Source organism: Suricata suricatta, chromosome 9 (genome assembly GCF_006229205.1).
Source record: "Suricata suricatta isolate VVHF042 chromosome 9, meerkat_22Aug2017_6uvM2_HiC, whole genome shotgun sequence".
NCBI classification, from domain to species: domain Eukaryota; kingdom Metazoa; phylum Chordata; class Mammalia; order Carnivora; family Herpestidae; genus Suricata; species Suricata suricatta.
In genome coordinates, this window is record NC_043708.1 from 74,515,461 (window position 1) to 74,529,736 (window position 14,276).

Below are 14,276 nucleotides of genomic sequence, written 5' to 3' on the forward strand. Positions count from 1 at the left end.
TGTGTGAGCCCATGCTCTTCATCCTGGTCTTCAAGGACAGCCTTGGATGGCCATGTGCCAGAGGATACAAGAAACCACAGTGTCAACATGGGATACCCATTCTATTACAAGATTTTGAGGGACACCTGGGTGTTCAGTGGGTTGACCATCAGACTTGGGCTCAGGTCATGATTTCGTGGTTTGCGAGCCCCGTATCGGGCTTGCTACTGTCAGCCTGTCGGCACAGAGCTGGCTTCGGACCCTCTGTCACCCTATCTCTACCCCTCCCCTATTTGCAGTCTCCCAAAAATGCATATAAAATTTTAATAAATTAAATAAATTAAATAAAGCAGGACCAACCCAATAGTGCTGGATGTATCCAGTAGTTGACCTAGGTTTAAAAAAAAAGATTTTAAAAAATCAAAGATGATATATTAAAATAGAAATGAGTACGTTATGAAGAAGGTACAAATCTTTACTTTAACATGAAACATGGTAGACCATGTCAGGTAATTCTTCAGCCCTCAGGTAGAACATATTCTCCACTGTTGGCTACTTCAGGGGAAATGTTTAAACGTCTGTGAAAGGGGCTGGGGTACAAGGGCTTCAAAGTACAGATCTGCCAAGTCTCATCTTACATGCTCACTTCTCCATGGAAATGACAGGGAGGCAGCACTGGAGTTCAGATCAGCCCTCTTCCTTTCCTGTCTGCAAACAAGTGGACACTCGGGAATGGTGGTAGTGGCCTCACCTTGTCACATCATTAATCAGCCGTGTCTGCAGGAGTAGGTTTCTCCGGGGCAGCAGGTTGTCACAAATCAGATTCTGGTTGGCTCTCACGGCGACCCCATTGCAGAGACAGAGGGAGCACAGCACATCCAGAACCTGCAGCAGGACACATCCCATCAAGCCTTAGGATCATCAGGAGGGCACAGTGGGCAGGACCTGAGTGCCAAGTTATATGAAGGAAGCAGGCCTTGTGAAGGGGGGAGATGGTGACGGGTGTGGGGACCTCTTCAGCATCAAGACCACCACACCTTCTTCACCAGGCGTCAGTGAGCAATGCTGGAGTTTATTGCCCCTTGGGGAAAGGAAGCTGGATTCCTTTTACCCATCTGCCCTCATCTTAGACCCTTTCCTGCCAAGCTATCCAGGTGCCAGCAATCACCGTTCTGTGAAAACAAGTGGGAGTAGGAGCTGTGAAGACAGACTGTGTGGGTTAATAGCCCAGCCATGGCAGGTCTAGGATGAGCTGAGACGTTTGGAGCACAAAATCCAGGCATGACACCCTCTTGGGAGTCATGTATGAGTGGGGCAGGCACTAGAAAATCCTTCACTGGTGTCAAGGCTAAGTTTATGCCCCCACACAGCCTTGGCAGCCCCCTGTGCTATGATCGTAGCTCTTCATGAAAGGCACTGTTAAAGAGAAAACCACAGGCCCAAAATGGCATCACCTGGGTTAGGGCAGAAAGTCAGTAAGCCAAGACTTAATACCTCACTTAATTGCAGTTTTGAACTCCTAGGAATGTAGCTTTTAACCAGTCAACATGGGGATTTCCTGGTCAGCAATAGGAAATTTACTGATAGGTCCCTTCTTTTCCCAGGAGGAGGGTGACCTTGTCTAAAACAATGGATTCTTTGCTAGTCAATTCCTTTTTCTCCTCATTTCCTTAAAGCTTTTTCTTTTCTGTAGCTCTCTGGAGCTCCCCTCTACTATAAGATGGGTTGCTGCCCAATTTGTGAATTGATTAATAAAGCCAATTATATCTTGAAAATTTCCTTTGAGTTTTGTTATTTAGCAGCACTCAGATTCCCATTTGGCCAAGGTCCCTCACAGGTAGCTGGCTTGGAGAACCTCACATAGGTCAGTAAAGAAGATAGTAGGGCAGATTCCAATTCCTGGGTTTCCTGCTGCGATATCCTCAAAATTCATTAAGATACACTTCTATTCCTACAAATAGTCTTCAACAACCTTTTGCCAGCTCACTTTCTCCCACAGAGTGAGAGCAAACCTTTCATAGCACAAGTGTTCCCCGAATCCATGAGACCAGCCACCAAACCACTTCGGCTCCTCTACATTTTCCAGATGTGTGGAAAGTGGGAACAGCCCCCTGGCCTCCTAGTCACAGTCTCCTTGTGTTGCATCCTCTCTCATTCAGATTTTGTGTGCCTAGATCAGCAGAGCAAACTCTTTTGGGCCAAGCACTGCTCCTCCCTTTCTCCCCTACAGGGAGGAACGTGCAAACAGCAGTTGATAAATAATTACTGACAAGACTGTGGCAGCCACGTTTCAGTCTTTCAAAATGGCCACTAAGATTTGATGCTTAGTGGGGTTGGATGACTTCAGGTTGTTGGCATTAGTATCCATAATTCTCACAAACCAATTTTCTACCTGACTCTCTGAATGTCAATTTCGTTCCAGATAAATACAAAGCACATTTATGGGACAAGCGGGAAAGAATCCCAGAGGTGGTTTAATGGAGAACTCTTACGTTACCACTCTGTGAAACATATCGACCGTGGAACTGGAAATCCTGAGGATAATTTCTCATGCTAAGGAAAGAGGCATAGATGGCTAGGAAATTAAACACTTATCATCCAGCCTATCACACATCCCCCCTCCCGTCTTGTCTTGGAGTGACCGCTGCAGGAGCCTTGCTGTCATAGCCAGACTGAGAGCAGAGCTTAATCCACATACAGCAGGAACAGCAAGGAGAGAAAAGGCTCTGTGAGAAGCACCAGCCTAATACAGCGTCTCACCTATAAATAAATGATGCCATAAAGAAACAGGGCTGACACTGTTTAGGGCTTTGGTTTAGAAGACCTTTCTTCGGGTGAAACAGGGGAATGGGGCCGACCATAGAGGATGCACAAGCATTGTGCCTATGGGGGCATGTGTGCTTATGGAGAGGGGGCATCTTCGTGACCTCTGAGAAATGTGGCCCAATGTGGCAGGTACTGATGAGTAGTCACCAAATTCCATCCAATTTTTTCTACTCCTGACCCCACAGAGACCACATTTCCCAGCCTCCCCTGCAGTTATGTGCGGTCATGTGACTGAATGGTGGGCAATGGAAAGTGGATGGGCATGACCTACATCGCTTTCAGGCCTGGTCCCTAAAAGTCTTCTTCATAGTCCTCTACGTATTCACACTTTCTTCCCAGCCAGATGTAGGGATCCCGGGGAAGAGGACACTGACATCACCTAGGAACTTGCCAGAAATGCTCATGCTTAGGATGCCCTCTGTTCCCCTCCACTCCTCCCCCAACCAGACTTCCCAGCTTAGAGTCTTCATTTGAACACAATGAGGAAAGCACATTGCCCTCTGTGAAGCTCAGTCCTAGGGGACAATGGAGTCCTGACGCTAAAAGAACTTGTGGGGCACCTGGGTGGCTCAGTCAGTTAAGCGTCCAACTCTGGCTCAGGTCATGATCTCACGGTTTGTGGGAGCTGACAGCTCTGAGCCTGGCGCCTGCTTCAGATTCTGTGTCTCCCTATCTCTCTGTCCCTCCCCCACTCATGTTATCTCTATTTCTCATAAACAAATAAACTTAAAAAATTAAAAAAAAAGACTAAAGGAACTTGCGAATTCCCTGAATGGCCACACAGCGTGAAGCCCTCCCACTGACTGGCCCAGGGTGGTGATGTGAACAAAAATAAATCTTCCCTGAGAGAATCTGGGTTGTTTGTCATAGAAGTTAGACTTCCCTAATCTATACACACTGGCCCAACTAGAGACTTCCCCTGGCTCATGTCATGGAGGTCATGGTCTTCTGCTTGTAATCATTTCCAGATTCCGTCTTTCATTCAAGGTCTTCTCTGTTTGCTTTTTATTTCCACTAGTCTCTACCTCTAAACAGAGGCTTATGTGGAAATTCTCCTTCAAAAATAAATACCTATTGTACATTCCTGGAAACATCAGTTGACTGTTACATTTTGTCCTTCAGCATTTATTCATAAAAGCAGCTCCACGCTAAAATGGAATTATTCTACAAAAATATTGTAAAAATGCTAATTCTACTTACTCTGCAATTCTTTTTATCAAGTTCCATATTTGAAAAATGAAGATTTCGAAGCCTCTGAGAAGAGATTATTTCTTGCTGCAGATGTGAACTGAATGGCTAGGAAGGCTTCTATATTGCCTTGGCTGCCTGGAGGCTCAGAGATAATTTTTATGGAGCTACTATAGCAACTGTGTGGGATTTCATGGTTTGCTTACCTGTGTTCTATCTTCTCCACAACTCAGGCCAAACCTCCAATTCTGAATTATGCTTTTTTGGGACCAATGAGGTTAAGTTTTGCCATATGTTTTTCTCATCAGTGGCTCCAAATCCTCATAAAAGTAAAAAATATTTATCTGTGACTACTGAGGAGGTTTGGAGTGAGCTATGTTTGGGGGCAAGTAAAACGGGTAGATTTTATTCTTATTATTTTATTTTTATTATTAATATTATTTTATTATTATTTATTATTAAACAGATTCCCATGTGTAGCCCATGGGAAACTAAGAGGGTGATTTAAAATGTTCTAATTGTTCTTTTTACCAAACAATAAAAACCAGGGCTACTAGAGGTGTTTCTTATCATTGATTTTGGCTTAGGTCATGATCTCAGGGTTTGTGGGCTTCAGCCCCATGTCAGGCTCTGCACTGACTCTGTGGAGTCTGCTTGGGATTTTCTCCTTCTCTCTCTCTCTCTCCCCCTCTCTCTCCCCTCCCCTGCTCACCCTTTCTCACTTGCTCTCTCTCAAGATAAATAAACATTAAAAAGAAAAAAAGAAAAACTTCACGGAGGGAGTGGCATTTGAACTAAGTTTTGAAGGACAGACAGAATCGTTTTGGTTCGTGGAAAACTAAGAAGTGAGGAGATGTGGAGGAATCATCAAGAGGCAAATCTCTGGGAGCTGGAGGGGGAGACAGCATTCAGAGAACAGAGCGTCACCAGCACACCCGTTCCTGCCCTTTTCCCTCCAATGATGGTGTTCTCTCCTTCCAACTTTATGACCCCTATCTGATCATGCTTTAGACGCTTGGCAACTCGTTCCATGCCAGGGAGAGAGCTAACAAGTGGAAAATTTTAGAGGAGGCATAGTTACTGCCACCACCGTATCCATTCCTGTTCCAAACCTGTGCTTAGAGCTAGAACAATACAAAAAGGGGTTCATCAAACCCCTGAGATGTACAAACCTTTTTATTTTTTTAAAAGAAAAATGTCATGACCCTGAAGACCACAGATGGACCCACAGGGGCATTCAAACTCCAGTCTCCAAAACCCTAACTATCTAAAAATAAATGCCTTCTCATTATGAATTCTTCACTGTGCAATTTCGTATTCAGAGGACCATAAAAATAAGAACAATTAAAAATATTCTCACAGAACATGTGGACCCCAAAGAACATGTTCACAGACAAGATTGAGAAACACTGGAGAGAATATTAAACACCGAGTGGGAGACTCAAAGTCTGGTCCTGGTCTGTCATGAATGAGCTGTGTGGCCTCTGGCACGTGGCTTAACATCTCAGGGCCCATGTCTCAGCCTTGCTTCTGCCTCCTCGCCAAGTAGAAATAATAATGCTTCTTCATGGGGTCATAATGAGGACAAAAAAAAAATGCATGGGAAGGTGGAGGACAGCACCTGACACTTGTCAAATACAAAATAAATGTTAGTTATTATCATCATCATAATTACGGTTAATGTCATTGGGAGAACTGTGAGGTGCTTTGTGCTTCTAAAATTCTGTAGGTCTTCTGGGGCACCTGGGTGGCTTAGTCAGTTAAGTGTCCAACTTCAGCTCAGGTCATGATCTCGAAGTTTGTGAGTTCAATCCCTGCATCGGGCTCTGTGCTGACAGCTCAGAGCCTAAAGCATGCTTTGGGTTCTGTGTCTCCCTCTCTCTCTGCCCCTGCCCCACTCGTGCTCAGTCTCTCTCTCTCAAAAATAAACAAACAAAAACAATTCCTTAATTCTATATATTTTCAGCCACAGTCTTCACGGAAAACTAAGTGAATAGATCAGAGACATGTGAAAACGCAGAACAGGGAAAAAGGAGCAGCGTGGACAGCAAAACATTACCTTGGTATTTTCCAAGCCAAGAGAAAAACATCACAGCAGAAGTCTGGCTGTCACTCTAAACATTTGTTATCAAGCTACCACAAACACCCCTGGTGAAGATTTTAGACAGATTTATCTTTGAAAACAAAAGTTATCCCATCAGATAATTTCTAAGGGAGAGCCAAAATTCATGGCAAGCCAACCTTCCTCCAAAAGTCTATCTAGGCACACAAAAGGGAAATCTATCCTTGAGGAGGCTTTTATGTACCGGGAACATAGTGCCTGGATTTTTATAATATTGCCAGGATTTCTCAAATGGTGCCTTGGCTCCCCAAAGATTAAGGACTGCTCTGCTAGTACATTCGGGTAATCTATCAGACCAGGTCGTGATTGCTAAGCCAAGGCCTTCAGCTTACTGGCCTCAGATCTCTCTGCTGCCGAACGGGCAGAACAGTAATCAGCTTGCCACCAAGCAACACCCATTAAATGCTCTGGACCTCCCGGCTGAAAGAAGCCCTAAGAAAGCTGGTTATTCACCAAGTGCGCCGTGTGGTATGATCATAAAGATGACCCAGGAGCAATGCAATAAGAGCAGCTGTTCTGTAGCCAAAGGGCTCCTCCTGACATCTGCATGTAGCTCATGGCTCAGCCCATGTGTTTCCTGGTGCTTATCAGTTACTCTTATTGTGCTTTGCAGACAGGAGAGAACTTGTCGGAGGATACAGACGCTAAGCGGATGCTTGAGCCTCATGTCTGCTTTTCATTTACCACATTTGGGAAAGTAATTACAGGCCCCACATACTTCTTTCTATTCTTTGCCAAGCAATTTCACAGATGCTAAGGACCATGGCTTTTTTGCTTCCTGAGGCAGGCACACCTAAGCAATGCTGCCGAGGCTTGCTCTCCTGGACCCCCTGAAACGGGTCTCAAATAAGCAGTGCCCCCAAATAATGGCAAACTCAGAGGGTCAGGGACCATGGTGAGTTTTTGTCACTCTGCAGGACCACAGCTGCTGTCACCCATGTCATTTGCTCTTGAAATATGCCCTCTCAGCCTTGGGGAACCTGCCTGCTCACTAATTAGGATAGTAACTCTCCATTCACAGGATGGATGTTGAAGGGTCAGGAAAAAATATACTGTAATAGACTTTCCCTGCAGATCGGTGTGTCTTAGACCTGTAACTCCATAAAAACAGAGATGATAGAACTTTAAAGCCCCTAGAAAACAGATAGAGCTTTCTACCTTAGTAAATGAGGTGGCATTGTCTCCATTACGCAGATGATATAATTGAGGCCCCAAAGCACACAGCTGTTTTGTATCAGTGCTCTTGCTTACTCATGAGCTTAACAGTAGATTCATTTCCTTCACTTGGTTCGACTCAGGGTAAATCTGGTCTCATTTAATAACAAGCTAATTGCCAAGACTTTCTATGCTATTTTGAGATCAAATAGTTTTTGCATATCTTCTTTCTAGAGCTTGGTCTGAGCTGTTTCACCACTAAGTTCCTAGACCTTAGCAACAGTTGGCCCCATGTTAGGGCCGAAGATGGTGAGCTGGGCTCGGGAAGCTGGTGGAAACAGAGAGGAGGCATCCAAGACCCACTGTGACAGTCTGGCTTGGAGTGGGCTCCTAGTTAAGGAAGGGTCTTTCAGAACCTCAGTTTCCCAAGGTACCTTTTCTTTCCACCTTCTAATCAAAGCCAAGAAAGAGGCTAGTCAACATGCTGTCAGTAACACACACAGGTGCGAGGCAGCAGGGAGGGAAAAGCCAGAAAAAGTCAATCTCTGTTTGGGTTCTTCTTTCTGATACTCACCTTGTGGTTCCGCCCATGCTTATCCAACAGGGAGATGATAGACTTGATGTGGCCCTCTGCTATAAGATTTAAGGCTTCTGGGCTTTCAATCAAAATGCAGTGCAAAACTTCCAAGATACCTGTATAAATGCCACGAAAATCACGTGGTTGTTAAATATCCTGCAGAACTGACCATATTTCAGAAATCTGAACTATGAGTGAAAGAACCATCCTGAGGGGATAGAATATTATCAGTTCCTTGAACCTATTAAATATTTTTAGCCAGAAGAGAGACTGCAGCCATCTCTGGTAGACTTCAGGAGCCTCTGGGGCCAAGCCAGTCTGTAATTTAGAGAGGAGTTTTACTTGGGCATTAACCTTACCTCCCTCTTTCCTGGACAAAAATATGATCCTTCTATGTCAAGATCTAGAGAAGCAGCAAGTTAAAGAAGTCAGTCAGAGAAAGATAAATACCATATGATTTCACCCTTATGTGGAATTTAAGAAACAAAACAAGAGACAAAACAAACTCAAATACAGAGGACCAACTGGTGGTTACCAGAGGGGAGGTGGGTGGGGATGGGTGAAAACAGGTGAAGGGGATTAAGAGCACACGTATCATGATGAACACTGGGTAATGTACAGAACTGCTGAACCACTGTATTGTACACCTGAAACAGTACTGTATGTTAGTTATACTTCCGTTAAAAAAAGAAAAAAATATAGAGAAGCCAGTGGTAAAATGGAATTTCTTCATTTGGTCAGACCAAGCAATACTTAATTCAAAAATGCAGATGCCCAGTTTACTATAAATTCTAGAGGTCCTTTAAGTAATTTAGAAACTATTATGAGTGTTCCTCGAATAAGAATTTTTCTAAAAACCACCCCAGAAATTGTTTTCATTTTAGATGCACTGGTGTATCAAGCAAACTACAAACTCACTAAATAAAGTTTCTCTTTGCCCCTTCTCGGCACGCTGGATGGTTTTCTCTGCAAAGGGAAGGTGTAAGAGCAATGGGTGCCCTTATAGCCTGGCACCTGCAAGGGTAACACATCATGATGAAAACATAAGGCAAGTAGGTGGCCAATATCTTTATTGGTTTTATTGAAAACACTTCCCGTAGTTCTGCGTTTCTCAAGGCTTTTTTCATCAATTACAATGAAATGTAATCTGGCCCGTGGAGGTGGCACTGAAGAAAAAACAGGGACTTGGGAATACATAGGCGCAGGTAGGATAGACCTTAGGGGAGCCTTCCTTTGGCCAGTCTGTTCAAGCTCAGGCCACTTCTGGACAATGAAAAAAGCATCAAAACCTTTCAGCTTTTGAGAGAGGGGACCCACAGTTGTCATGGTCTCTCACCACCGAGGACCCCAGTGGTGGAGCCTCACAGGCCAGTTACTCACTACCACCAACTATTCTCTTGGCTTAAACTCTCTGTGAGTCATCAAGAATGGTTACACCTAGATGTCAAGGGCGATTTAGCAGGATGGAGGATCACCATTTCCTCCTATCCCATGATCATCCTTCTGTCTGCTTCTAACCAAAATAGGATAAGCATGTCCCGAAAGGGTTTAGAAACCTAGGGAAAAAGAGTTGCAAGCAGCAGTAGGAGACCAGAAGTCTGGGTGGGGGGCAATGAAAGGCTCCAGGGGGTGGAGATGAATACACAAAGTGAAAAGTGAAACAGAAAAGCAAGTCATTAAAGTCTGGGTTAGAGTGGTTAAATAGTCATAGCAGTACCAGGAAGATTCAGGACCTTCTTTTTGTTGAAGTAATTATTTGAGGATTGTTTACAACTTAGTGGAAAAAAAGAATTATTCAAAGATACAACTTTTTTTTTTTAAACAGAAAGGAAAAAAAATCCCACCTTTTGCCCTGGTTTCCTGTCAACGCTTACCTGAGGAAGATTCTAGTCTGTCCAATTTGCTGATTAGCCAATCAAGGTTATTAGAAAATTGAGCGCAGTTGTTTCTGTTTCCACGAATGAGCGCAGCTGCAAACAAGGACACGTCTGAGCATGTAGGTTAAAGGGCAGGAGGACGGGCATAAGGATTTGGGAAGCTGTTAAATACTGCACCTGCTTAGCAACTAAAAGGAACTGAATGTAACCATCTTTCCCTTCCAAGCCCTTTGATACAATTGTTCCTATACTTAGAAAAGTGAAAATCTACCATTCACTCAACTCTTCCAGAGAATAGATGTACCAAGCACCTGTCTACTTGCTGGGAACAGAACAGTGGGAACACAAGAGCAGACACCTGCTTTGTTTACTGGTTTAAGAACTCCATTCTTTGCAAAGTTTTATTTATTTTTTATTTTTCTTAATGTTTATTCATTTTTGAGAGACAGAGAGGAGGGTAGGGGACACACAGTATCCAAAGCAGGCTCCAGGCCCTGAGCTGCCAGCACAGAGCCCAACCCAGGGCTGGAACTCATGGACTATGAGATCATGACCTGAGCTGAAGTTGGGTGCTTAACCAGCTGAGCCACCCAGGCGCCCCTGCACTGTTTTTTCCTTTAAAAAATTTTTTTTAACATTTATTCATTTTTGAGAGAGAGAGACAGAGACACAGGACTGGAAGCAGGCTCCAGGCTCTGAGCTGTCAGTACAGAGCCCGTCACGGGGCTTGAACCCACGAGTGGTGAGATCATGACCTGAGCCAAAGTCGGACACCCAACCAACTGATCCACCCAGGCGACCCCCTACACTGATTTCTTAAACCCAGCTAGAGCTTTGCTATTTTTCAGTGCTAAAGGGAGGCCTCCCAGTGAAACAATTGGAAAGGTTGGTTAAACTAACAGACAAGGGTGCCTGGGTGGCTCAGTCAGCTTAGTGTCTGACTTCAGCTCAGGTCATGATCTTATTGTTAGTGAGTCCGAGCCCTGCATCAGGCTCTGTGCTGACAGCTCAGACCTTAGAGCTTGCTTTGGATTTTGTGTCTCCCTCTCTCTCTGCCCCTTCCCTGCTTACTCTCTGTCTCTCTCTCTCTCTCTCAAAAAATAAACATTAAAAATATTTTAAAAAATAAACTATAACAAAACAGGAAACTCTCAAATATACAAAACACATCAGCACGTAACAAGGGTTCCCAAAGTGTGGCCCCTGAAGACTGAAATGTGGCACCTGAGAACTTGCTAGAAATGCAAATTCTCTGGCCTTTTCCCAGATCTAAGGAATCAGAAACACTGGGGATGAGATGGTTTTAACCAGCCCTCCACCTGGTTGGGATGCCTGCTCACACTTGAGAACCACTGGCTGAGGACACTGCTAAGGGTGGAGTGTCTATGTCAGGAGAGTTTCACCAAACGAGACCAAGCAACCTTCCCGCCACAGGCCTCTGCAACAAATCCATTCAATCATTGGGCCTGTGTTCTTTGTGCTGTTGGTTTTCAAAGACAGGTTTTACAGCTGCTTGAAAGATATCTGGATGAGGGAAAGGTCTCCCTGAGGACCTCTGCTTTGTACCTCCACAGTCAGAGGACAGTTGGGTTGGGTTGAGTCTGATCCCCAAAACCACTTTCCAGGTCTGCTGCAGCAAAGGGGCTACGTGCAGCGTGGAGTCAGGTGGCCTCACACCACACTTCCTTCCATACTACATGCATGACCTTGGATACGTTATGACTTTGTGAGCCTCTGTTTCTTCGGATTCATGACTAAACAGGTAACCGTACCGATGCCTGAAAGTGTTGCTCTGCGGACAAAAAAGAGATGGTCTACTGCTTGGCAAAAAAGCTCGATAACTTATTGTTGTTGTAAAATTGCTGTTGAGTTTGAGCCATCCCATTACAAAGTATCAGAGCTGGAAGGGACTTTGCCAGGTCACGCAGAATGCTGGTAGTCTCCCTGGCCTGGCCCTGGACATTGAGAATGGGTCCAGCCTGATGTCTGTGGCTCCCCTCTGGCCCACTCAACTGTCTATGGACTTTGTCTAATGGGACACACACTTCAGAGCAAAGCCCCAAAATGCTGCACTGTCACCATTTTAGCAACTAGGAAGTATGACCACCTTTCATCCGGGTGAACACTATTTTCCGCTGCCTTCCTCCCGCAGCTTGCTGGACAAGGTCCTGTGGTGGCACTGGTGAGAGAAGGCCCCAGGACACCTTCCCCACTGGTGTTGTGAGAAGAAAGGCTGAGTGCTGGAAATCCCTTACTCTCCGCCTCTATTCCCCCCACCAAAATGAAGTAATGAACAGGCCAAAGCAGCAGGAATCACAACTGACCAGTAAGAGGCCAGTGAAAGGTCATGGAGCGGAAAACAGTCACCATATTTCAAGTGCAAGTATCTGAGTCTAAAAGGGGAGCACACTGCAAACATGTTCTAGTCTTGTTCCCTCATTTTATTATTAAAATTTTTTTTAATGTTTATTTACTTTTGAAGGAGAGAGGAGGAGTGGGGAAGGGGAAGAAAAAGAGAGGGAGACAGAGAATCTGAAGTAGGCTCCAGGATCTGAGCTGTCAGCCAAGAGCCCAACACAGGGTTCAAACCCTCAAACCACAAGATCACGATGACATGAGCTGAGGTCAGACACTTCACTGACTGAGCCGCCCAGATGCACCCCCTCATTTTAAAGAGGAGGGGTTGGGGGCACCTGGGTGGCTCAGTCAGTTAAGTACCTGACTCTTTCCGGCTTAGCTCATAATCTCACAGTTCCTGTGATTGAGCCCTGGGTCTGGCTCTGTTCCTGACAGCAAGGAACCTGCTTGGGATTTTCTCCCTCTCTCTCATGTGCATGTGCATTCTCTCTCTCTCTCTCTGCCCCTCCCATACATGCATGCTAAGTAAACAAACACATAATTTAAAAAAATAAAGAGGAGGGACTGAGGTTCAGAGAGAATCAAGGGTTGTATAGGTAGTTTTGGCTGAACTGATCACTATCTGTTTCCACTCGCTGCTGACTTCTTGCTCTAAGTGTGGCAAGTACAATAAGCTGCTGGGGAACAGAACGGACAGTGCTGGGTTGGAATCAACCAGTTAACAAAAGACTCCCAAGGAGTGAGGCTGGGCGACAATCCACGCTCTTGCACAGACACCCTTGGAACCCCTCCCAGGGTGAGGCTCTGGGGCTGCGCTTACCCAGCAGTTTGTAGAGCAGGTGCAGGATCTCTTTCCAAGCCACGCCGCTCTCCTCCCTTGCAATTCCTGCAAAGTGCGCCACGCTGTTGTAGATATTTAAGCGATCGATGCAGTTTAACACAAGGGCCAACATTCCCTGGGAAGGAGAGTTGGGGGAAAAGTGGACGCTTCTGAGAAAGCAGGATCCTTTTGTTCTTTGCCCTCCCGTGTCATTCACCTTTTGAAGCTCATAATGCTAATGGGCAAAAAGACCTTCATCGTCTTTTTTCCCCCCAGAAACAAAATATATACATTATGCCTCCGAGACATGCATAACATCCATTTGGAGGATGAGTTAGCAGTTTCCTGACGGCTTGCCCCCGTGTGTTTATCTCAACCTAAGGACAGATCAAAAGGGGGAGCGTGAGTGAGGCTCACAAAAGCTTGCTCTGTGTGTGGTGTGAAATGATTCTGACTCACCCAGAAACAGCCCTAGATATAGTTCCTATTTTCCTGTTAAATCTCAAGTAAGTTCCAGAAGTGCCGTTCAGACTCACAGACAACCGTGCTTGCTTCCTCCCTTTCCCCTCCTGACAAAAGGGCAGGACTGAGAGACAATAGAATCAAAGTGGATTTTAACTACTTTTCTTCTAAATTACAATACTATGCCGCCCAGTGAAAACATCTGTGCCTAGCTGTTCTTAAAGACATACAGTTTCAGTAGCCTTTCAGGCATACTGTCCCCAGAACCAGTCTGCTTGGATCAGAAGACTGAACGGGGAGGGGTCCATACCCCAGGCCACTGACTGGAAATGCCCAAGGGATACGCCCTGTCCCCAGGAATGGGGGCCCTGTAGGAAGGCGACCATGGCCTCTTACAGCCAAATCATCATGTCCACGTTCACAGAAGTCATGTGATCTAGTCCAGCCAGGGATGGAGCCAGAACCGCACCCCGTCTCCCTGCCAAGTCCCAAGTTCATTTGTCCTTGCATCCAGGTCCCATCTCTGGTGACTCAGATGCTTAGGTTCTAAGTCAGACCTGGATTTACCTGTTATCTTTCAAACCAGCTCCTCAGACATTTCCAAAGCACTGGAACCTGGCCATGTGTATTTTTCAAACAGGTTTCCTATTTTTAGACTTACTTCTTCCTTGAAAAGATTCTGTCTGTTCTTAAGTGAGCGGAGCTTGTTCTGTTTGTCTTCATGCTGCATCTCCTCCTCTGGGGGCTGGAAGTAGGCAATCAGGTCCTGTAAGGTCTGCAGGACCTCTTCTATCGGCAGGGTGACGGGGGCCGCTGCGCGGTTGTTTCCACTAAAGAACATAAGAAGGACACGGACATGGACGTGGATGTGGCTCAGACACCCGGCCTTCAGCAGCTCCCGACAAGCACCCC

General features: G+C 45.4%; 1 protein-coding gene across 1 annotated transcript in view; it reads right to left on the reverse strand.

Moving 5' to 3' along the window:
* RYR3 (ryanodine receptor 3) overlaps positions 1-14,276 on the reverse strand; it is a 349,369-nt gene that overhangs the window by 234,613 nt on the left and 100,480 nt on the right. Inside the window, exons 13-17 of the mRNA XM_029952228.1 lie at positions 14,026-14,194; positions 12,903-13,038; positions 9,722-9,817; positions 7,845-7,963; positions 731-864 (exon numbers count right to left, since the gene is read on the reverse strand). Of these exons, the coding sequence (XP_029808088.1) occupies positions 731-864; positions 7,845-7,963; positions 9,722-9,817; positions 12,903-13,038; positions 14,026-14,194 (654 nt within the window). The remainder of the gene's footprint in view (positions 1-730; positions 865-7,844; positions 7,964-9,721; positions 9,818-12,902; positions 13,039-14,025; positions 14,195-14,276) is intronic.